Source organism: Struthio camelus, chromosome 4 (assembly GCF_040807025.1).
Source record: "Struthio camelus isolate bStrCam1 chromosome 4, bStrCam1.hap1, whole genome shotgun sequence".
NCBI classification, from domain to species: Eukaryota; Metazoa; Chordata; class Aves; order Struthioniformes; family Struthionidae; genus Struthio; species Struthio camelus.
The window spans coordinates 73,478,479-73,502,553 of NC_090945.1; the positions used below are offsets into that span (position 1 = coordinate 73,478,479).

The following is a 24,075-nucleotide window of genomic DNA, read 5'->3' on the forward strand; positions in this document are numbered from 1 at the left end:
GGTGGTGAGAAGGAGTTTTTTCTCCTGGGCACATGGGCAGCCACTCATCTCCCACCCCAAAGCAACGTGCTGCTACCAGCAGCAAGGGCAAACCAGCTGAAGGCATCTCAGACTTTTTAAAACTCTGTATAATACTGGAAGAGGCCACAGGACACACAGATTGCCACCTTCCCTCGCATGCCTGTCATCTGCACATAGCAGAAGCCAAATTCTGATATTACGTACTCGACAGAAAATATTTCCATGAACTACAAAATGAGTGCAGTCTCTTACCTCCTCGGGTCTGCTCAGGGCATGTCCCTCAGGCCCTGTGATTCCCATTTCCAGGATACGTTTTTGTTCCTGAAACATAACAGACAAATGCGGACAACTGCTACAACATGAGAGGCTTCTATCCAACGTCCTCTGGTGGATTAACAGCTGTATTTTCTGACTGCTCCATGTTTTTGTGTGCAAAAGCAGCTGAGTAAGCCTGCTGCTGGGGCAGGAGGACTGAAAACCTAGGCTCTAAATATACTGTTCCCATGCTCCCGTGGCTTCTGTGCCGTACAGCCAGCCCAGATTTCAGAGGAGGCTTTGTGACTGCAGTTTGATAGAGCATATTTGTGCCTCAGGCCATTGTGATTGAACCATCTGATATCTCCTCTGACCACCAGAAAGTCTTATTTGACACCAAGATACCAGGCTAGGGAACAGGTATCAATATTTTAAATTGTAGTTATGGATGTTTCCATACTGCAATTCTTTCTTTACACACAAAAGTTCTCCGTCTTCAAACTATGAAGCATTGCTACCTTCTTTAAACTTTCAGCATTGTTTACTTTTATCAGATGGAGCCTCTCCTTTGTCACCCAATTTTCTGTACCACTTTTCTCCTACAGACTGAATCACTAAAATTATGTTTTCTTGAAAGTAAAAAAATCCCTTCCTCTGTCCTCTGGTTACTGTGGCACTGTGTCCACCTCAACAGGACCTACTGAGAGCCAATGGAGGGTTGTCAGACAAAATTTTTGCTATCAAGCTTCGCACCAGTGAGAGCAATTCTTAAAAACAGACAAGGGGTTTTAATTATCTTTTAATTTAAGGTCAAGCAGCAGCACTGGAATAAATTTCCTTGTCCATAAAAAGTGATAACTATTTCTGATCTGAGGTTAGACACAGGTCCACCAACAGAGCAGAGGTGCAAACACTGAGCTATCGATGTCCCTCAACTCCCAGCCTTCCATGCCCACAGGTCTCTAATGAATAGAGTAAAACAAATGCAATAACTCTGTGATACAGACAAATGTCCCCTAGAGACTAGGATGAAGTTACCTAACATACTTTACTGCGTAACCTAATAAATATTTGATCCCAGGTCCCTGAGGGTGAAAAGCTAACTCATTACTTATATACTTCAACAAAACCTGGGCAACTTAATATTCACATAGACTTTTGCCTTCACTGCAATCAATCAAGGCTGTAGAGGATCCTATTAATCTGTCCGTGTAATTAAGATTATTTTGGGTTAGAAAATCACAGTATTTCATGGGTATTATTAAAAATAGATGTTCTAAAACCATAACGCATCAGCTCTGAACAGTGAAATTTAAAGACGTCAAATAATTAAAATACAATAATAAATAAGCAATTAAAACTAAGTAATACAAAAAATATCAAAATGGTAAAGAATGGCAAAACTTAAAACATGGTAGATTTGCGTCCTGAAGGATGTCGTAAAATCAGATTATATGATAAAATTATTAACTGTAAGAGGATTTGATAGTGATAGGTAAACGAGAAAATTTGTCTGATAAGATCAAATTTAGGTTTTTCACACTGGATAGTCCCTCAAAACATCCCTATAGGCAGCTTTCCTTTCACCATCCAAACAATCCTTCTAAATATCGGCATAAGGAAGAAACTGATTTTATGAGACATGGAAATGTTAGAGAATATGCTGTTGTATATATAATTCACATTTCTTTACAACTTCCTCCTTCTTTTCTTAATCACTTTGCTTTCCTTTATGCTCATGTTCTATGGCTGTATATTAAAACTGATTAAAGAAAAACATAGTTGGAACAGATTTCTATCGAAAATGCAATTGCCCAAGTGCTTGTTGATTTTAATGGGGGACCCATCAAAACATCACGGGTGCCATGTGATTTCTTTCATTTTGCCATTTCTACAGTAACATTGACTTACGTTCATTTTTACCTCTTTTGGTTCTTTTGGATATTTTATGTTGTGCTAAAACTGTAAATGATATATTTTGGTAGTTTCAAATCAGGCTAATCTTGCTGGGAAATTCCAGCTTTTTTTCTCTTGAATCCAAATGATAGTTTTCACCTGGTTCCAAAGTGGGATGAATACAGCTGCACCATATGTGCCTGTTGATTCCTCACTAGTACCTTTTGCGTCCAGTGATTATTTTGGCCAAACATGACAGAGGGAAAGAAGGTTCTCAAAGGTGTTAAGTTCCTACCAGATTCTGTTCCTTAGAGAACAGAACCCATCTAAGGGGAAAAAAATAATAGTTTAAAAAAAAAAAAACACTTATGGGCAAGAGCCTGTATGCACTGCCATATGAAACATTCACTTGAAATTCTGGCTCAGCCACGAGACAATGTGGCTTCTCTAGTCCAGAGCTGACAGACAACACGTTTTTATCTACCGTAATTTCCTTGTCAGCTCTGCAGCCTAGTCCTGAGCAGATAAGCCAGCAGATGAAGAGCTCAGCAGATAAAGCAGTCCGCTCGCTCAGAGCCTCACAGACTTCCGAGGGGCTCTACCCTGCTGCCAGCACACGTACGAGGGATCAGAGGAGTAAGACATTTCTGCAACAGTCTTAAAATACTCAGCTGCTACAGATTTATACAATCATAACAATATCCCCCCCATAACCTGCCCTTTCTATTTTATAGGGGAATGCTGGCCTCTGAAAGACCAGTGGGAGGTCCGCTATTGACTATAGTCCTCGGGATATCTCTTTCGATCTGCTGTTGCACAGGTCACAGCTAAAACATGCTTCAGTGTGAGGACTGTACCTATCAGCTCAGCTCACCCGCAAAGTGTACACTGAGGAACTGGCATACACCATATGTCCCTCAGGCCCTGTGATTCCCATTTCCAGGATACGTTTTTGTTCCTGAAACATAACAGACAAATGCCGACAACTGCTACAACATGAGAGGCTTCTATCCAACATCCTCTGGCGGATTAACAGCTGTATTAACATAACCAGTTTGAGTCCAACTTCCTGCTTCTGAGAATTCTCTTCTAAGAGCAAGACTTATACTTTAATGCACATTTCTAACATGTTTTAGAAGATCATGGTGGTTTATACTCAAATTTCAGAAACTTCGAAGTGTCTTCTAAAAAATAAATAGGTCTGAGAGCTCTGCCACCCGTTCTAAACTCACTAGGCCTCCTATGCTGGTAATTGCAGCAGCAACGTTAGCATAAAGCTTCCCAGCATCACATTGCGTCCCGCAGATCTGCAAGCAAGGCTTTACTATGTTTGTTCTGCTTCACCTGCCTCTGTTGGATTTAGAAGACGTCTCCTTGCTTCCTTTTGCCCCCCTTACCCAGAACGCATCCGCTGCCAAAGCAGGAGCTGCTTGGATCACTACTCCATCTCGGGGGTGCTATGCCAAAGCACCCAGGAGGAACTCCATCCTGCCATCCCACAGTTTGTACCAGTGGTGTATAAGACATCAGAATCAACAAAGATGAGTTACTAGCTAGTTCCTTTTTTCCCACCTATACCCTAATTGGAGGGATTTACTCATGTGACTCTTCTCACAAAGTGAAAGAAAACCACAGTTCACTCACCTGAGCTATCAAGTCTCCATTTTCAGCATGCACCAGGATAACAGCCCCAAGACTTTTTAGAAAGGTAAAGGCTTCATAAAGCTGCAGGTAGTACAAAGAAGGAAACACTGCTGAATAAGGAAAACACATTACTTAACACTCAGACCTCTTTGTTCATCTGTTTTTCTCCTTTTATACTGGTAATTAGCTCAGTGAATAGGAAATTACCTCCCTCTTCCACTCTTCACCTCTACAAAGAGCCAGGGGCTTCACTAGCAGGCATCCACCTTACATATCACTGAACTTATATACCCTTATATGCCGGCCAGACATAGGATGAGATTGTGCCCTTGCACACCAAGACAGTGTCAGAAGTCCCAAGTGGCATTGCGTCTCCCTTAGATTTAGTGCCTCCCTGAGTTCCTCTTATTGTATGGCTAGCTCTTAATGCCCTCCCACACAGGCCTTAGGTTTACTGAGTACTCGCCTGTCTGTAGTTTCAGCAAATGTAGTGGATGCATTATAAAGATATCTTGCCTGAATAAACAAAAAATAGATCAACTGAAATGCACCCATAACGAATGGGAATAATCAATAGACTGTAGTCATTTTTAGTACAGCTAAAACATCTTTTTTTGAAGTGCACCATTTTGTTAAAGCAGAGTGTCAAGCTTTTGTCAACACTTTGCTTCTACAACTAAAGTTTTAACATTTTCCCTAGAGCATCCTGCTATTTGCTACTTTTTAACATTAAAAACCCGTTCATACAAAAGGCAAATGGTTGATCCTTTTCGTTCTAATGAAAATTTCTGAACTACTGAAATTCTAGTTCCCTTTCCAAAAGGTATTCAACCAAGATACTCCCTGGTTAGGGCAGATTTCAGTAACATGGGAGCCAGTTTTCAAACACAGATCAAACACTGGAGATATGTTATCTTCAATGCCCACTTTCATGCTAGGACCCTTCAGCTAGGATGAAATGGGTAGGAACACATAGACTGACATGCATGTTTACAAAGGTTAATGAGCATTAGTCTAGCTGTGCATATAACATTTTGATGTATGTTTCTGTTGCTAATCTCATCAGGAAGTCGAATTTAGCATGTATTGCCTCTCAGATATATTCATATATTATTATGTCTAAAATTCCAATTAAAACCACGTACATATTATTATGTCTAAAATTCCAATTAAAACCACGTACACTGGAGGTGTAACAACACCTATTTAAGAGGTAGAAACACAGCTCTAGGATAAGTAAGAATGAAACATTTTCTCAACTGAATGAGCAAACATTATTACTTCTAACAGGTGCCCTTGTCCATTTACAATGACCTGATACTTGTGAACTGGAAAGCTAAAGAGCCTGGAATCTGGAATGAGGCCTATACAAACAAGCTCATTGTTATCTCCAACCCAAACAAGAAAAGGCAACCTCCCGCAGAGAACAACACACTTGTATTGTCTATAGCAACAGAGAAACTCTTGAATGTCAAATCTCAACACTGTCACTGACTAGAGTGCTTAATCTATTTTTCCCCTCTCTGACCTAGAATATTGCAAAGCTAAAGCAAATTACAGTCCCAGGCAAAATCCTAAGTGGTGCTGAGTGGCTGCACTATTGGGAGACACCAGATGATCTTTGCAGAAGTTGGATGTCATAAACTTGAAGGAGCACAGGCAGTTTAGCCGTGTTCAGAACTGACCCTCCAGAGAAATTCCTCAGTTGTACATTTCCCCCAACTCCACTCAAAGTGGTGGAAATGTTTCTCTGGGATTCAACCTTAATAAATCCTCAGGTGTTGGGAGGGAGATCATGGAAGAGAGGACAGATTACAGCAATGAAAGATTCAGAGCAATACCTGGCTGTCGGACATTTGGTAAAGATCTTTGTAGGCCATGTAGACTTGAAAAGAGTTCACACCTGTTTCAAGACAAAATACAAAGGTGTTGCCATGTTAAGTGGATTCTTACACCTTATTTGAACAAAAACAATTTCCAGGAAAAATATGTCAAAGAATCTGAATCCACAGCTGCATAACAGCTATTATGACTAGAAGCCTGAACCCCCTCTTCTTTTTGGACTCCTGTGGATTGCCTATGCTCAGCCCTGGAGCAACCCAGCACAACTGCACATAGGATCACTTGTAGCCAAATCGCAGTCAAATGCCAGTGACTAAAACAAGCATGACCTCATCAAACTTGCAGAGTTTAAGGTTTTGTGAATCACTGGCCTAAAAAGAAATGTTTAGGTTTCTTTAGCTAATCTGCAAATCATTTCAGTTTGACCTGAAATTGTGTTTTTCGGTATAGAAGTTGTTTAGCCAAGATACTTCTAGTTAAATTTCCCCAAAGTACTGAGAAGCTGTGGAAACTGTTTATCTGAATTTACATATTGACTTGCTTTTTCTTGAGCCTGCGGCCCAAAGTGCCCAGCCTAGCCAATGGCAGACAATGAGAATGAATGGCGTGACAATTTGAAATCAGCTACAAGAGAGGCTAGCCACATCTTTTCTTCCATCTTCCAAAGATGAAGGGATTCATGCTGGCAATAATACAAAACTACGAAAGACGACATCTCCAAATTTTAGAAATCAGTAAGAAATGCTAGTGTTGAGTGTTGGTGGCCAAGAACCAACTGTATTTGAATTAGTACATGTTTTGCTATTTATTTCAAAGATTTGCCCAGAGAGATTACACAGCTTCATATTCTAAGGGAATGGGGATTCCAAACATCTTATGTTGTTATGTCTGTACATATAAAATGACATTGGTTTATAAATTTGCCTTACTCTTTAGTCTACTGACAATCTTCTCAGTTTGGTACAAGGACTGATCTCAGAGTTTTCTAGCTTAAAAGAAAATTTAATTCTAAGCCGTGTAAGCCACGTATGCTGTGTTTCAAAACTGCTATCATGAAAAGTGTGCTTCCTGGGGCAGGAGGAAAAAGAAAGAGAACTGTTCATGTTATTCACGCTGGCTACATTGAAGGAATAAGGTTGCCTAATGAAGATGTAACATTTTCATGAGTGTAGACATATGCAGACATACCCTCAGGCAGAGGGTTTGGTTGTTCATGCTCAGGCATAGAATTTGCTTATTCACAATTTCAAATCTAAAATACCCGAGGATACACTTTAAATGCAGGATAAAACCTTGAAACGATCCGTGTCATCGTGTCTTCCTTTTAAGCCAAGGCAGCTCAAGAAGAAACACAGAGCAAGAGCTGGCCTTCCCCAGCGGAGCAAATCCAGTGTGAGCCATTGGGCCCCATCAGCCCTGCCAGTCTCGAGCGGTCATCCATGCCCGGAGCACTGCCAGGCAACACGGACACCGGGGCTGCCAGATCCCCCCAGGATGAGACCTTCGGATCTCAGACAGAATAACATTTTTTTCCTATTTCTCAGATTGGCCAAAAACACAGCTGGATTTTACTAACTGTGATAACTTAGCCTATTCCTCATTATACAGTTTCAATGTACTCCGTACGTTCCTGCTCCAAAACCTTTAAGCCTGACTACACCCTCACTGTGGCCCATACTTACAGCCTGCAGTCCCGTCTCCCTCTGACCAACTGCCACCACCCTAGTGGTGTTCAGCACATCCGTTCAACCTGTCTTTGAGGAAAGCTCTGTTTTATCTTCACAAATCCACACAGTTTCTCAGACATCAACCACCTGAACCTCAGAACCACCTTTCTGCATGTTTGACCATGTGTCCATGAGGCAATGGGAGAGACGTATCCGGGCTAGCCCAAGGTATGCAAAATAGACTCTGATGGCAAGCGGCTGGATCTTCTTGTATACATCTCTCTCAGTGAAGAGCTAGGTTGCATATTGCTCTCCCTTATCCACCGAGATCTAGCCAAACATAATTAATTTAATCACAGTCTCACAGGAAATTAGGCAGTTTTCTCTGGGTGCCGTGGCTGGAAGATGAACATCTATCCAAGTAATACAAATTCTCTTTCCTTTTCTTTTGTTGCCATTTGTTGCCATTCTTAGGCCCTTTTCTGACCTTGATGAAAGGAGTATGAGTTTTGCTCCCACTCAAGTGAATGTTCTCCCTGAAGTCAGTGAGAGTAGAAGTGATCCCAGAAAGGATCCCATCACAGGATCCTGAGCTGCTGCTTAATTCACAGCCCCTGCAGTGCAGAAGCAGAGTGCTCTAATCTAATGTGAACCCACGCTCTTGGCTACCACATCAGATGCACACAAAGTAGAAGGGCATCTCACAGGTTGCCTTTACAGCTAACAGGAGAGACAGTTTAAACTGTCCTATCTTGCAAATAGAGTCCTTTTATAAGATATCAAGATAAAATAAAATCAGTCCACACATATAGATATCCAAGATTAGATTTTCTGCCCAATGCTTATGTATAATCCTTCAATATAGTCACTGGAAGGAAATATGTGGAGTTAGAGAAGTTCTGGTCCACTCATGATTTAACCTAATGCTTAATATTTGTTACATAATACATTCATTTTAAGTGCTTCTTCCCAGTGCCAGGAGCACGTAGCAGAATCCTCTCCAAATTTCAGACAGTGCTACAGGCTCTTTGGCACAGTGACAAAGTTTAGTGGTTAAGGGAATGAGTGAGTTCTCTGCATCAGTGGAGTTCAGGGCTGTTGCTCCTTTACATATATATGAGATTCACAATCACAGATGGACTGCTGAAAACCCACAAGCCTGAGTCTTTTATGATCAACATTTGGTTCTACAAAATCTCCCTTCTAAAGCCTTTCTCCTTAAATTAGCTTTGTATTGATTTAAAACTGATTAATTGTTCAATTATAACTCATGACAAGGGCATCTCAGCAGCAGCTCGGTGAGCTCCCCTGTGATTCATACTGAGACTCTACTAGGCACGCTCAACGTTGAAACGTGATTAACTCAGCCCTATACTTGGCTAAACAGCCCACCAGACAATCAGTGGAAAATAAATTCAATCCAGGTTCTCAGCTGATGAAAACCAGTGTCTCCCCATTGACATCAAGACCAACAGTCTGGCCCAAATGTTTCCAATTATCAATAGATATTATCCATTAATCTGAAAGCTCCTGCCATATTGAAATATTTCCTATTGTGTTTGTGCTTTCCTACCCTCCCTTACTTTGTGTCTCCTAGCACATGAGAGTAATTTACATTGACTGGTTGGAGACATACTGCAGCATCCATGAGAATGATGGTGACCTCCTAATGCTATTCGCCTCAAAAGAGCCTACTGAGGACCCCATCACACATCCTTGGTCAGGAACCAAAGAATAGATCCCTGCTTCCCCTGAAGAGTGAAAGGCAGCTCAGATTTCTATTGAAAACTCATATTTCAATAGTTGGAGAAAACTATCAACCCAGCTGTCTGCACCAGGCTTTTAATGTAAGCCCTCAGGCACATTTAGGAGTGCTGAGCCATCTGTGATCTCCGAGCTCTGGAAAATAACAGCTAACCTTTGAAACAAGCCACAGTATACTTCCTTGATAGTCCATTCAGCTAATTCACAGCAGTGCATCCATGTTATCAAAGCGGATAAGGGGGACAGCACCAATTTGGCACCATCAATGTTGACAGATGTCATCACCTTGTAAAAATCACCTATATTATAAAGTCCGATGTAAGACCAGCTATAGTTTGTTCAAATTATACATAATCTTGCTGGTTGAAGTGTTTTGTTGCCTGAAATCTGGTTATATAGCAAACGTACTGTTACCATGCTACAATACAAGGTGAATTCTTCTATGTGACTGCACTTCAGTAGTATCTCAGTGAACAACTCCCCACTCAAGAGATTGGTTTTTACTTTGTTTTTTCACCTTGACAGTACATTTTTAAATAAAGGAAATTTTCAAATCTAACTCATCACTAGCACTACACCTTGCAAAGCATGCTGCTTACACCTAACTTAGACTTCTCAGCACAAGGGTCATTCTGATTTACCCATAGTATAGTTTCAGAAAATATTTCCTAATCAATACCAACAAACTTTCAAAGAACTTATGAAACAAACAATATCTGAAAAGATAAGTCTCTGGACAGAAAATCCATGCTAGTCGGCAGAATTTTGAGGAACTAGATCAAAATTATTATTTTCTGAAGGCTAGATTCAACTACTCACACACAGATATCTGGAGCTACTGCCATTTAATAGACATTCACACTGAGCTGGTAGGTTTGGGACAGGACTTTTGGGAGGTTTTATCTCATCTATTCTGGAGTGGTAGCTGGCATCCAGATAGCATAACCTACGGCATCTCACGTAGTAGTAGTTAATTGAAACTGAACCAAGCCCATAAGTGTCTTAAATAGATTCCTAAATAAGTGGCCTGGTTTCTGGTAAGTCCTGGCACAAAGCATCTTCTAGTAACTTCAGGGAAAGCCACCTGGGACCAAGCACTTGAGAAAATCAGGACATTTTTTCGATATTAGGAACCTAACTTCAGGCTCTTTTTTTTTAACATCTTGTACCCATTTTCAAAATGAAGCCATGTGCTATAAAGATTTCCAGTCTAAGCATATAAAGTACCCTCAGCCATTGCTAATAAATGAGCAGCAGCCTGTGATGCTAGTTTCTCAGACGTGATGATCTGTTCCTTGATAGCTAGGCTTAGCTTGAGACAGCTAAATGGGCAGATTCCAGTCTAGGTAAAATCTGAACCGCTACCTTTAAATGTCTCATTCTCTCCAATTATCAAATGGAGGATCCGAGCTGACTGTGCTGATTACCCTAAATGTTGATCTCTGAGTTTTATCTTCCAATAAAACCTAACTATGCAATGCCTGAACCTTGCATAGCTATTTCCACACACACAAGTGTGAAGTGACATATTTTTATCTCATAATATAAATATCTTACTTTTCCTTGCCTATATTGGCAAATCCATTCCCTTCAGTGGCCTTGCTGCTGATTATCACTAATTCACAAGCTCTTAGGTCCTTTCACACAGCAGCAAATGAATACAAAAGTTCAAGGCACTGCAGAATTTTGGACAGCACACCTTGCATCTGCGCATTTCTTTTCTAGATGATGCATCCGTTGAAATGTTTCAAAATTTGACTTCCATATGACATTTCAGTAAAAACACAAACACCATTCATTTTCATTCACTAACCTTTGTCTTGCACCAGTATTTCCAGCTCTTCTCGAATCCCATCATACCAGCTAGTGATGTCCACATGGAGAGAGTAATCACAACAGGATTTGGTGTCAGCTGCCTCATGCCACTTTTCAAAGGAGGTCAGTAAACTTGATCCAGGCTCTGGAAGCACATGGTCAACTGAAAAAGAGATTCAGTGTCCATTACCCAAACTACTTACTGGTCATGTTTCCTGGGTGCCTCTAACTAGTCTTCCAGCATCTAGGACAAAACAGCATTCCTTAGAGGCAGTTTGTGTGCATGCTCTAATTTCAGGCTGTTAGCCCCATTCTACTGTCTTAGGTGCAGCCGATTTCGTGGGACAGCGTACCAAAGCCGAGCCTGGCAACCTGTTTGGTGCACAATCAATAGACACACAAGGGTAGATTCAAACATCCCACAGTTTAGGGAACATTTGCTCTTCCTTTATTCTTCTCTAAGAGACCACAAGTTCTGAGCTTATCTGCATTTATTGGATGATGTGTTTATTTCTATGTATTTCATAGCTAGTATTATTATTAACCAGTGCCTCACAGCCACTGAATTGGCCCACTCGGCCTTATCAATAAATCAATGGAGATGTTGCATGCTTTCTCAGCAGATGGAACTGGGAATATGGCCAAGTGTTTGAACAGAGATGTAAAGCACACTCAGCCATACTGCATGGCAGATTGAGAGTGCTGAAACTATGCATCTCAGTTCTCTTAAGGCTTGCTGTATCTGGTGATCCCACTAAGTTGAATGACATAAAGTAATGACAGGATTACTTATGCATATATATAGTTATCCTTTGGCAGGGCTGGGTCAAAAGGAAGTGAGGAAACAGCAAGATGGGCTTACTGGTGGTATCTGCAAAAATTATACTGCACAAGTGGATATATGAGCTTCAGGCTTTTGATTAAGCAGTATCCAGTTGTGATCAGGATAATCACTGTAAGGTTTAAGCACTACGCATCAAGAAACAAACCAAAAGCACAATTCTTAAACTGTTACCCAGCAAGAAAAATCTTTTCCAGCATCTTCACATACATACTTAACTGCATGAGCAGCTAAGTGCCACTTTGTTATCAAAGCAATAAGCCCTCCAAGTGATTGTATTGGAGCACCTATTTATAACATCATCACAGTTGTGAGCCACACGAACAACAGAAAGAGAGCAGAGGGGAAATTACTGATCTTCTGCCATCTTTGTGGAAATTATACTGTGCAATGTGGCACATTAGCTTCAAAGTGAATTTGTGTATCCGCACAGAGAAGACAGTAATGGAAGCCTTGAATCTCTGAGTTGGCTATAAAGATACATGAAGCCTCAACTGAAGAACGTACACTGAAAAAACTGTTAACAAAAGTAATGATTAGCAGCATACTTTGTGCTTATTGCCAGAAATCCTTTCATATCCTTGCTCAGTAGCATATCCACACCTGTGGACATGGTGTGTGCACACCACTCGGGAAAAGTAGCCACATCCCTTAATTCAGTGGGAGCTAAAGCTTACTGGTCAGCTCCTCTGCACAAGGAAGCAATGACAATTTTCCTGAACATCTGCCTCACAAAGTCTTAACCAGGTCAAGCAAATGCTGGGAGAAAAGAGATGAATTTTGTTCTGCAACCTGGTATGCAGAAGAAGGGTGTTAAACAACAAGAAACACTTCTCCCTTCCACCAAGAAGGGTCTTTTTCCAGGATATCTCCAGTTCGGACTTTATCAATTCCTGGTCTCATACCTAATTTCATAAGCAAGTGCCTTGTAATTTCCAAAGCCTCTGAAGTGTCACTGGGTAAGAACAAAACAACTTTAACAGATTTGTCTCATAGAGGTATAGCACTAGCTACATTGTTTTTAAAAAAATCCCTAAGAGTAGGTATAGTATTCCTCATGCTTGTTCTGAATTTAAGAGGGAAATCTAAGAGACACTTTCCCACGCCACTGCTTCTTTATGAGGGTAGGTTCATTTTCAGGTCAACTCTGGAGCCATAACAGTCTCAAATCTCAAAATGCCCAGAAAATTGAAGATTCATTGCAGAAGACCTCAGAAAATCTATACGAAACTTCCTGTAGCTACCACTTCCCCACCGGTGCTACCTGAGCTTCAGCTTGGGACGAGAAGAGTTAGTATTTCTAGTACTCACTGATCATGGTGGTGCCCCCTGCTAGTGCTGCTTTTGTGCCTTGATAGAAGTCATCAACAGCAGTCATTCCTTGGTACGGCTTTTGTAAGTAAGTGTTGACGTCTATTCCCCCAGGAATAACCATGCGCCCATTAGCCTCTATGGTTTTGACTCCTCCAGGAACAATGAGATTTTCTCCTATTTGCCTAGGCAGTAAGGAAAGGCAATATTATTTTACTTAAGCAAAGAAGCAAAGGAGATAAAAGCTATTTGAGGCATTTAGGCGATAGGAACCATTGGGCCACACAAGAGGCAGAAAAAACTGGGAACAGGAAGGAGACAGAAAACTTGAATACGCAATCTGGCTGCTCTGCACTGCGCTGGCAGAACAAAGCAGCGTTTGCAAACCTGCTTAGCTGGTCCCTGTGTTCTGGTTGCTTCGTGCTGCTCTAGTGGCCAATAAAGACATAAAAACAGCCATAAAAACAGTATTTTTTACACAATTCAGGGTGAGACTTAAGTGTCCTATCCTTAAACAATTACAAATGTCTACAGTTAACATTCTCCTGGGGGGTCTGGTTTTGTATATTAGGTTATTAAATGAAAACTGAAAAACACAGGCTAAAATGACAGCAGGCTGGAATTATAAATATATGGCAGAATCAGAGGGCACATCAGAAGGAAGTTATAATTACCCTGTAACAAGCCAATGCAGATTTACCCCTAAAAACAAATCTGCATTTTCTAAGATAGAGAAATACATATTTGAGACCCAAACAGTTCTATTCTGCTATGTCACAGATTCTTCATCCTCCTGTTACAGTTAAAACTTAGTAAAATATTCTACATAACAGTACAGAAATAATGTTAATTAACAGTTATCATCTTTTTCCCTTCAGTTTTTCAAAACAACTTTTTTTCACTATTAAAAATACTAGTCTGTCCCCTATGCTGATATCAAGCAAACGTCAGACACTTACAAAGAAAGTACTCTTAGTGTTCACGGACCCAACTCAGGGTAAATTAACTTTTAACTTTAAATCACATTACTTTTATGTTTTCTTCACATGGTTTCCCGCCAAACAGGAAAAGATATGGTTCTGTGTGGAAACCATATCCCTGCATTGCTACACCTTAGTATATTTGGGGCTAGAGCTACCTCTAAGATTGCTAAAGTTCATTTAGATAGTAGACTTATGTTACTGACACACAGTCTGTGTCTTCATTTCCTTTCGTCTGGGATAACATAACTTTTATCCACAGCTAAATAAACACCCTAGACATCTGAGATGCTGAGGCTGTTTCTCCTGTATTAAAAGGCAACTCCCACCTACAGAGTAAGGCACGGCAACTGATTAACAGCCAATTGCAACAAGCTAGAACAGAACAGGAGTATAACTGTTAATTAAAACCAGTGAAAATAACAGGGAAAATTATTCAGATTGGAATTTAGCCAAACCACCAGAGTTAGTTAATAAATAGCCCCAAGAGGTCAAGAATTTGTTTCATATCCTATGCAAAAATGTCACCTCCAGCAGCTTGGCTCCCCCAGCACTCTAGGTTTTGGCTGGAGGGAAGAACAGCCACTCATTAGCAAACCCCTGCAGTATCCAGACTTGTGGCCTCGGTTGCTCAGTGCTGAACAAAGTGGTTAGCTAGTGAGATCTGACAATATCAGGGCATGAAGCCACACAACCCCATGTTTAAAGACTAATATTCATCAACACATATTGCACCGGGAGCACGTCATAACCTGTTTGCAGCAGCGAGGAGTGCTAATGATATGGTAACAAACAGGGAATTTGTATGTATGCAAAATGCAGAAGCAGGCCAGCACATCAAATTGCACAAACAAATTGCAAGAGGCTCCTCTGCTGCTAAAATCTGAATTGCAAAGACCAGGGCACTCAACCCAAGATCAGGGGGCAGATTGACAGCTTGTATAAAGTTATGCGCCCCATGGATAGTAATGGCGCTACACTAATGTCCATTAGTTGAATCTATCCCTAAAATTTTAGGTAGAACAGTTCTTCAAGCTCTATAAAGTGTTTATGTGACCAAAAAAAAAAAAAAGTGGAAAAAAATGTCTATGACCTATTTCCTTTAAATACAATGCTAAAACTGGAACAGCACTTCGAGGACTACCACACCTTCTGAAAATAACAATGTTAAAGAAAACCTACACAAAAACATAAATGTGATTCACTTTTATTTTCTTCCACAACTCCTGTCTGCCAGGGTATTTAGTGGCTGGGGAAGTCACCTCTGCTGAAGTGACGTGTGGCTGAACGGCCTTTGAGGAGACTGCTGTGCTACAACCTGGCAGGAGCCAGCCTCATCGCTTGCCCTGGCGTCAAGATTCAGCCTGGGGGAAGGTGGATCTTCACCGACATCTACAGTGGCTTTTTTTTGTGACTGACTGGAGCACACAGGAAGAGGAAATGTGTTGGGACTCCCAAATTGCTCGCTTGTTAATACTAAGTGTGTTAATAAGAACGGGTTTTAGCCACTCATGAGTGAAAAATGCAACAGTGCAGACTGCTGTATTCTAGGCACTATATAAATGATTGAATTGGTTTTCTGATGCACCAGCTAGCACTTAGCTAACCAGAAAACTCAGACTCACAGAAAGTTGAAATAGCTTCTAATCTCCAGTAAAACAAACTGGTAAATTGTGTCATATACAAGCTGCGTAAAGCTTAATGGAAAGATCAAGCTTCAGCTCTTCATAAGCTTAACTTAATGAAGCTGAAAAATTCCCCCAGCAGTCAGTGGAGCTATTTCAGCTGTTATCGCAGTAACTGCAAAGGCCCCGGTCTCTCAGGCAGCTTGTTGCAGGCTCGGATCTGGAGCCCCAGCCCCAGTCGCCTCCCTCCTTAGCCCGCTCCGGTCCAGACTGACCTGACTCTCTCCCTTGGCGGGGACACAGCCAGCACCAGCCAACATGCCCTCCCACTTGACACAGAGATCAGGGCTCATTTCCTCATGTGGATAACAAAGACCAGGGAGACGAAAGCGAAATATATTATTTACGTACCAACGGCAATTTAAATTACTAAATATCTAAATTACTATTTAGATACCAAAGAACTGCCTCTCAGTTGCCGTCTGCACAGAGCTTACGTTTCAACTAGCAAAAATGCCAGTGCGCCAATTCTGCCTTATACCTAGGGAGCCACTTTGAGGCTTGATAACCAGGAAAAAACATTTATCTTATATCTTCCTCCAAAGCTAGAGGGACTTTTCAAATACATTAAAGATTATGTGTGCGTTCATCTCTGCAGAATAACCTGTGTCAGTACGCAGACTTTAGTACACACACTCCCTTACCTCATTAGTCTGTAAGAGAAACCCAATCCTCTATTTTCCAATGAGTTTCCACTGCAAAATAAGAAGTTAAATCCAGATCTTTTGTATCCTAGCAAAACAGCCACACTATTACCTATTCTGGGTTGAGTGGTTTAGTGTCTGTTCCATTTTGTGGAAAGTATTATATATATTATCAGCAGGATCTACCATTGGAGACTTAGGGTATCATTTAAAATGTGAATGGCTGAGGTTCAAGATCCTGCTCCAAAGGATCTTAAGCAACACTTAACAACTGTGTTAAATATCGAGACACAATGGGCAGTTCTAGCTGGAGAAACTAAAAGAGAACAACCCCAGAAAACACAGTACTTTTCCGGACTGCAGAATTTATCCTCTGAACTAGGCACAGGTAGGACTCCGTCTCACACCCAAGTGCCCTCACAACTTAGATACAGAGTGTGTCTGAGCAGGATGTCTTACATGGTTTACACAGGAAACTCTCAGGTCATCTAAATCCAGGAAACCAGTTACAACTCCGGATATCAAATAGCGAATTTACTTCTTTATGCAAAGACACAGATATTTTAAAAATTAACACCTTGTCCCTCTACTCACTATTAATATTTTTTATCTCTGAGATATGCCCTGCAGGTATGGATCCACACATGGATTTCAGAGAGAGTCTATGCACTTAACAAAGGGCTGCTAAATGGCACGGCATCTGAAAGCTTGTCATCGCTAACACAGCAAGTACCAATGCAAGTACTTTTCTGGAATGAAGGCCAAAAATTCACATCCGTTTCAGACTCACAGCATCTCGTGCGCTTAGTTGTTAAATCCAATCTGATGCTTACAAGTGATAAATCAAAATTTGCACCTGAGCAAACAAAAACAGAAAAAAAACCCAACTAAAGTATCCATGAGAGAGAATACAACATGGTTGATTGTTGCTGTTAAAAAAAGAAAAGCATAAGTGTTCAGAAGGTTTGCGCCTTCTCCGGTTAAAACAATATGTTCCTTTTACCTTTCTGCAATGCATGTAACACTACATCAGGAAAACCAGAGTGAACCATTAAAAAGAGAGCTGCATAGTCTGTGGAAACAAGTGTTTACATTTTTTTCTGTTATAATAACCTGAATCATGAATGATGCAAGTAGGCACAGACATATACAGAAGTAGACTTTTAATCTGATGATATCTACTTAGGAAAAGCAATTCTGAAAACAAACAGGTAATGAATTATTTACTAGATAATCATAATTATGTTTCTGTACATTAAATTGTGGCCTCTGGAGACCAAATTTGATTAGGTCACTAATGGAAAGCTTAGTTAAAAAGAAGGCTTTGATCCTTGAGTACACCATAATGCTTGTATACTCTGCATAACCCAGCAAAACTAGGAGACCCTCATCTCCACCAGCTCTGGGTAAGACCAGTAAAGCCAGCTGAATAGACATCTCTGTTACTATTTCCCCAGCTATCAGTAACATGAATTCATACTCATCTAAGAAATAATTTCCCAGATCCTGTATTTTGCATCCTGATATAGCAGTAGGATTTTTGTTCTAACTTTGCAAAGATTAAAGATCAAATACCCTTTTCTAAGCAAGAAAAGGCATATGTGAGCAATGCACAACACTGCTGTACAAACAGAACATAGTGTGCTTAGGAATTCACCACCAGGGGAACTAAGAAGGAGTTAGTCCCCATCAGCACCGTGTAACACAAGGCATGCTTCTGTGGCACACAATCCTGTCCAGCACGGCTGCATCTGCCCCTGCTTAGGTGTGGGAAAAAAAAGCAGTAATGAGCCTCCCGCTATACATAGACTCAGAAAATATCCATTGTCCTTACCATTACCTCTAGCACTGAGAGATTCTACTTGCCCGTCCATTCTTGACTGTCTTGAAGAAATTGTTCAGAGAGTGAGGACCTTCAACTTATAGTAAAGGAATTGTTTACTTGTCTAATCTTAGCAAAGATAAAATGGCAGAATTTCATAATTAAACACTCAACTACTATCATCCCACATCAAGAAGTAACCAAGGTGCTGGCTGCAAGATTTCATGTCAGCACCATCAAGAAATCACATTAGTCTATACCAATAGGCATGCAAAAAAGTTCAATATTTAAAAAACCAACTTTATAAGTCCATCTTCCAGGTATATGTCTGCATAGAAGGAGTGGTCATCATTGATAATTCTTCCACCTTTAATGAGTAGTCGGTCACTCTGGGGGGACAAAAAAGGAAGAAATGCGGTTTTGTTGAAATAAATAAACATAACAATGAATTGATTACACCAAATAGGCTTATATGATATACAAAGCCATTGACACCAAAGCATTCATTCTATAGATCCACGCCACAGGTTCAGGTGAGTACATACACAGTGGAGGGGAAACCCATAGCCTCACTGAGTGCTTCTAACTGGCTTTTAGGAAACAAGGATTCATGGTTGTCACAGTCTTTTTGTCCTCAAAGCAGAATTTATTGCACATGGAAACAATTTCTGGTCTTGACATCCTGCTACATCCCCTTTTTACCACCACCTTATTGTACGGAGGCCAAAAAGGGAAAAGAACCACCCCAGAATAAACTACCCAGATTAACTTACTGAGGACTCTTATCACCCCTGGAGCAGTAACAGAGCTTGGCTAGGAAGGGACAAGGTCTGAAGAGGCTGCTGAGCTCTGTAATGCAGAAATCCTTGGCTGGGGAAGCTGCTTTCAGACAAGCCAGCTCAGTAGGATCTGCTTAGCTGTTTCCCAGAACAGCCAAGATGCACAGCCCACAGCCCGCATATCCTGTACTGTGGTACGGAGATGCAACAGAAAATCTAGGTTCTAGCTAGCCATTTCTGCATGGAGATTTAGGGCACGAGATCAATTACTGCCTGATTTCTGATTCCTGCAGATGCACTTAAAAGCATATTAATTAGGTAGCTGGGGGAGCAGCCTGTACTGAGGCTCGCCACTCCATATCTTATCCACTCCATTAATGAGGAGGGGAGGGCAGTCTCCAAAATAGGTTTACCTTGAAACATCATACGAACACAGAGCGCTACTGTGTGCTGGTATTTTCTATAGTGCCACTAAGCAAAAAATATGTTCAAGGAAGAACTGTTCAAACATCAAGTCTGCTGGGGCACTGTTCACAGCAATCATGTGTTTTCATTTTTCTTAATTCAAATGGTTACACTGTGTTGGCAAAAAATACATTTTACAGAAAGCAAATTTTACCACTGCATATTCCTAAGAACTGATATTTGAGTTGCCTCTCTCAAGAAATCACACAGGAAATGCCCGTACCCTACCACCTACCCAGAGACAAGGAAAGCCTATAACTTCAATACATAATGCTTTTGGGAAGGCTTTTATCAAGTCACTGTGGATGCTGAAAACCTCTAAAGCACTGAGAACCTTCTCTTCCTATTCATAGAGAAAAAAAAAGCTGTTTATTGCAAATTATTCCCTTTGCTCACCAAATAATAACTAAGAATCTCCATTTTGTCCCAGGTTTTACACTCCTCACTCCAGACTCGATTCTTGGTTTAATTATGGGATGACTCATGCATATAAAGCATTTGTGTCTCAAGTTCCCAGTTTAGAAAACAATTAAACAAGTTGTTATGGTTCCTCGTCTATAAAACCAGGACAATGATACAGAGTTCCTTTGAAATCTAGAGATAAAAAATGCTAAGCCAGAGTTAGGGTATCACAACAGTCTTTCTTCAGCGTTAACTTCTCAGTTATAAGCCTAATGTTGAACATCTGCTTTCATTTCAGCTTGTACTTCAGTGTTTTGCCGGTTCAAAGCCTGTATAGCTCTCTATATCATTCTAGAAAAGAGAGGAGAGACAAACTAGCCATCTTTTATAAAGACATTTTAAATATAATGCATAAGAAAAGAGCATGTACATAGAAGGTTTAAGGCTCTTGGTGTACCGAAGCATTGAGGTGAACCTGGTGGGGGGAGCCAGGGCCAGACCTACAGTGAAATACGACCCTGGGACCTGGGTCGGGTGCTGAGGAACTCTCGCTAAAGGATGGGGACGTGCGCAAGTCCTCGATCTGGATTTGGCTGTCCCAGGCTCCGTGTTTTCTCCTTAGCCACTCCACTGTCACTTGTAATCGCAGTATTTGTGAATCAGCAGCCAGAAAGGTAATAAATTATTCTGCCGTGTGCTGGCAGTTGCATCTCCTCACCATGATGATTCACTTACACCGCCTGCTGACCTGCGGAGACCACCATCTTGTGAGCTCTTTTTCGGCTCGTTCACTTGCTTTCCAAAGCATTAATACTGTCCAACTCCAAGGAGGCAAGAGCTCATTGATATAGGCAGGGAATGTTACCAGGCCACCGCATCTGCCACCGCTAATGAGTCAAAAAATCCACACACTCGACAAGATACTTTACATTTTTTTCTTTTAAAACAGGAGGAGATGCATAACGAACAGAAACAAATGAAACAGGCTGGGAAAATAAGAAAAACTGGAGTAAAGCAGAAATATAACCCCAGAAGAATAAGTAAGTGGAAGCAAAAGAATTTTATATATGATTTTCATATACGAATATATATAAGTGGTAAAACCAAGTATTACCAGAAAACGCTGGTAGTATTCTATTGTGACAGCACCCAAAGGTGCCAGAATAATCTGAACCGAAAAAGCACACAAATCCAGTTTCAAGAAAACACGCAGTTAAGTCAGTCATCCATTAAATTAAGCCTCACTTACGGTTTACAAAGGATGACTAAATGTTTAGCTAGAAAGACAAGAATACTTCAGAATTTCAGAGGTTCTAAGAAATTCTAGCAAAGAAAGATACTGTACTTTATGGAGATTTTCAACGTTAAATTCTCGACATCTCCCCACCCAGAACAAAATACAAACTTTCCAGAATTTTTGCAAGAGGGAACAGATCTCAAATTTGAGATGGCCCATGGTGGAGGTTGCCCCCGGTCACGAACAGGGAGCTGTGGGAGACAAGGCTGCCAACAACCCCCAACGCAGGAAGCCCCCAGCCCCGAGGCTGCTCCCCAGGTAGCCTGCCAAGCCACCCAGTAGGAGAGCTGCCAGGCAGGTTTCTGTGGATCCTTGCCCATCTTTCATCAGGACTTGTTAAAGGTGGCAACATTTCTGACATGCATTTCGGTTCCAGTGAATCAGCAAATCCTGAAGAAAAAGCGTTTTGCCGGAACTTTTCCCAGCCAGCTCGTTTTAAGATCATGTACAGGACATGCTACAGATTGCGACAAGCCATGAGTACAGGCAAAGCGGGATATGTTTACACAGATGGTGCTGATGGACACAAGCAACCCAGGCTGGGTTTCAGTGCCCCATGGACACCTCAGTGCACCCAAGCAAACAGCCCTGCCTTATCCACTCTGCTCCGGACCAGAGGTGGTTTGTCTCTAGCTGGAACAGAAGTACCAAATGTCTGCATGCATCTACCCACATAGATGGATTTCCATGAAAGTGCTGGAAAAATTTATACAATCAAAACTGAATAACGGAGGGGCAAGCAATTTGGTGAATTCTTTATGAAATAAACTTTCCTGGAAAGCCTAGCCAACATGTGAATAATCAACCCCTTCCATATGCTAAGCACGTGCTTCAGGCACAGACAGAGCCAAAGCCTAAATGAAAGAGACTCTGCCATCTTGCACCTCTGTTTCATCAGCTGGGGCCAGGATGCTTCCCGCGCTGTTTCAGGTCATGTGTACTTGCTTCAGTGAACTCCTAGACAGAAATCCGGACACATAAAGGATCTGCAAAGTAGGTCAGACTCCCTAGACACGTAGCCTGTTTGTGCATGGTCAGAGGCCATTTATTATTTACCAGGGGCCTGATGTCAGGCAGGCTGCTTGGAGTTTCCTCACCAAGTGCCAAATGTCCAGAAAAACTAGAGACCAAAGTCTCTTCTTCTCCCTGAAAACATCTGAGGCTGGAAAGGAGGACAGCCACACTCTGGAGCACCTCTGGGAAAGAAGGGGGAGGGAGGAGGGAGCTGAAGCTCATGAATTAATCACGCAGTGCTGGACCCCCTTTCCCCTTCCCAGCTGTAAATCCCTCAAGGCAGGGCATTTCTTTGCCTCGCTCGCAGACGCGTGGGGCCTCAGCCATTGGCATGACCTCTGGATGCTCTCACGCTAGAAACAACACCGCGCTCATTACTCAGTTCAGGAGCTGACAAGCTTTACCCGGCTGCTCGCACCATCAAAATCAGCTAACATGTCTCAGCTACCTGTGCCTGCCTCCTGAGCCTCAAGGGCTCCACAGAAAGTTTTCAGAGTAGGGGGGTTCAGCGAGGTGCCGTCTGGCCTCCCCTCTTGGCAGAGCAAGGCTAGCAGCGCCTAGCACAAGCAGCTGTCAGCCAGAGCTGAGCGCAGGCTCAGCTCTCCCCATGCAGGCCAACAAAAACCGCCGAGACTCACCCCTCCCTCCAGCCGCCAAGGACAGGCAGCCAGAGCACAGCTAAACAGAGAGGGGATATCACACTGAACATACAAAGCAAGCAATTTATTAGGTGCCAGGACTGCCCTAAAGATAAAACCCTGCTCTCATGGGCACAGCAGATGTGGAAAGCACCCGTGAAACCCATGCAACTGCTCAGCGTTTCCTGAGGAGTGTTTGAGCTGAGATACTTCTCCTCCACCTATCGCTGCCTGCAATGCTACAGCCGCATCCATGCAAAGCCGTTTGCTTCCGGGTCTTGTGCCTGGCTGTGACACAGCATCAGCACAACACGCGATGCCTATCTAGTGTCTCCTGCAGCTCCATTTTACAAGCACCTGCCTCGCCAGCACCAGCAGCTCAGCTCTCTGCTGAACACCATACAGCGCTCCCTCCTATCCGCAGCCACCCCCCTTCAAACTCTGCACACTGCTTTCCCGGTGATTTTTTGCTAATCGCAGCCTAGCTTCTCCTGCTTAATCTGGCAGCAAAGCCACGGAGCTTAGTCCGCGGCATGACAGCAATTTTCGTGGCAGCAGAAGGCTGTGCCACAAACTCAGCATCACTTGCTGCAGGAGGAGGGGCTGGCTGCGCCGGCACGAGACCGCGGCTTTTACTCGCTTACCGCTATTGTTTGCCTTCCTTACAGCACAAGCAACGTGAAACATCTGCAAGCTGGTGACTGACACAGTTTGTACAAATTTCTTGTTTTACTGTGTTTTTTCAAGTCAGCTTGGCTCAGCTCTCATTGTCTGTGTTTTCATATATTCTCAAATGGCAAAAAGTCCAACAGAGGCAAGAAGGATATCTGAATCCACCTGTCAGATGACCACAGTCTGAACCCCACCGCGGGCCTGAACTCAGCACTGCTACTCTGCAAATACACGTGAACGCAAATTCTTTTCATTAGTAAATCACTCAGGTCTGGGTTATTTAAAACTACGACCCAAATGTTAGACTGAAATGTTAGAGCAACAACAACTACAAAGAAATTTAAAATTATCCTTCTTTACATTCTCCTTTTCCCCTCGGACCTAGAAGTATTTAAAAATACTATACACAACAAAATACAAATACATTTTTTTTACATATGCAATTGTCAGTGGGATTCTGGAACTACTGAAAAGTGCAGTAACAGCAGAAATAAAGCAGTCACCTTCTCATATAAGACTTCCTGAAGAAATATAATTTCAAACTGGTGCATCATGACAAAATATAATGCACCACACATTATGGTAAAACATACATTTCTATGTAGTATCAAAATCCATTAC

At 41.8% G+C, this 24,075-nt stretch overlaps 1 protein-coding gene across 4 annotated transcripts in view; it reads right to left on the bottom strand.

Annotated features, from left to right (window-relative positions):
* The window catches only part of CRMP1 (collapsin response mediator protein 1), a 52,118-nt gene that overhangs the window by 15,220 nt on the left and 12,823 nt on the right, over positions 1-24,075 (bottom strand). For all 4 annotated transcript variants that reach the window (XM_068943401.1, XM_068943403.1, XM_009686236.2 and 1 more), the window contains exons 2-7: positions 18,488-18,576; positions 13,057-13,241; positions 10,903-11,067; positions 5,658-5,719; positions 3,817-3,897; positions 274-342 (exon numbers count right to left, since the gene is read on the bottom strand). In XM_068943401.1, the coding sequence (XP_068799502.1) occupies positions 274-342; positions 3,817-3,897; positions 5,658-5,719; positions 10,903-11,067; positions 13,057-13,241; positions 18,488-18,576 (651 nt within the window). The remainder of the gene's footprint in view (positions 1-273; positions 343-3,816; positions 3,898-5,657; positions 5,720-10,902; positions 11,068-13,056; positions 13,242-18,487; positions 18,577-24,075) is intronic.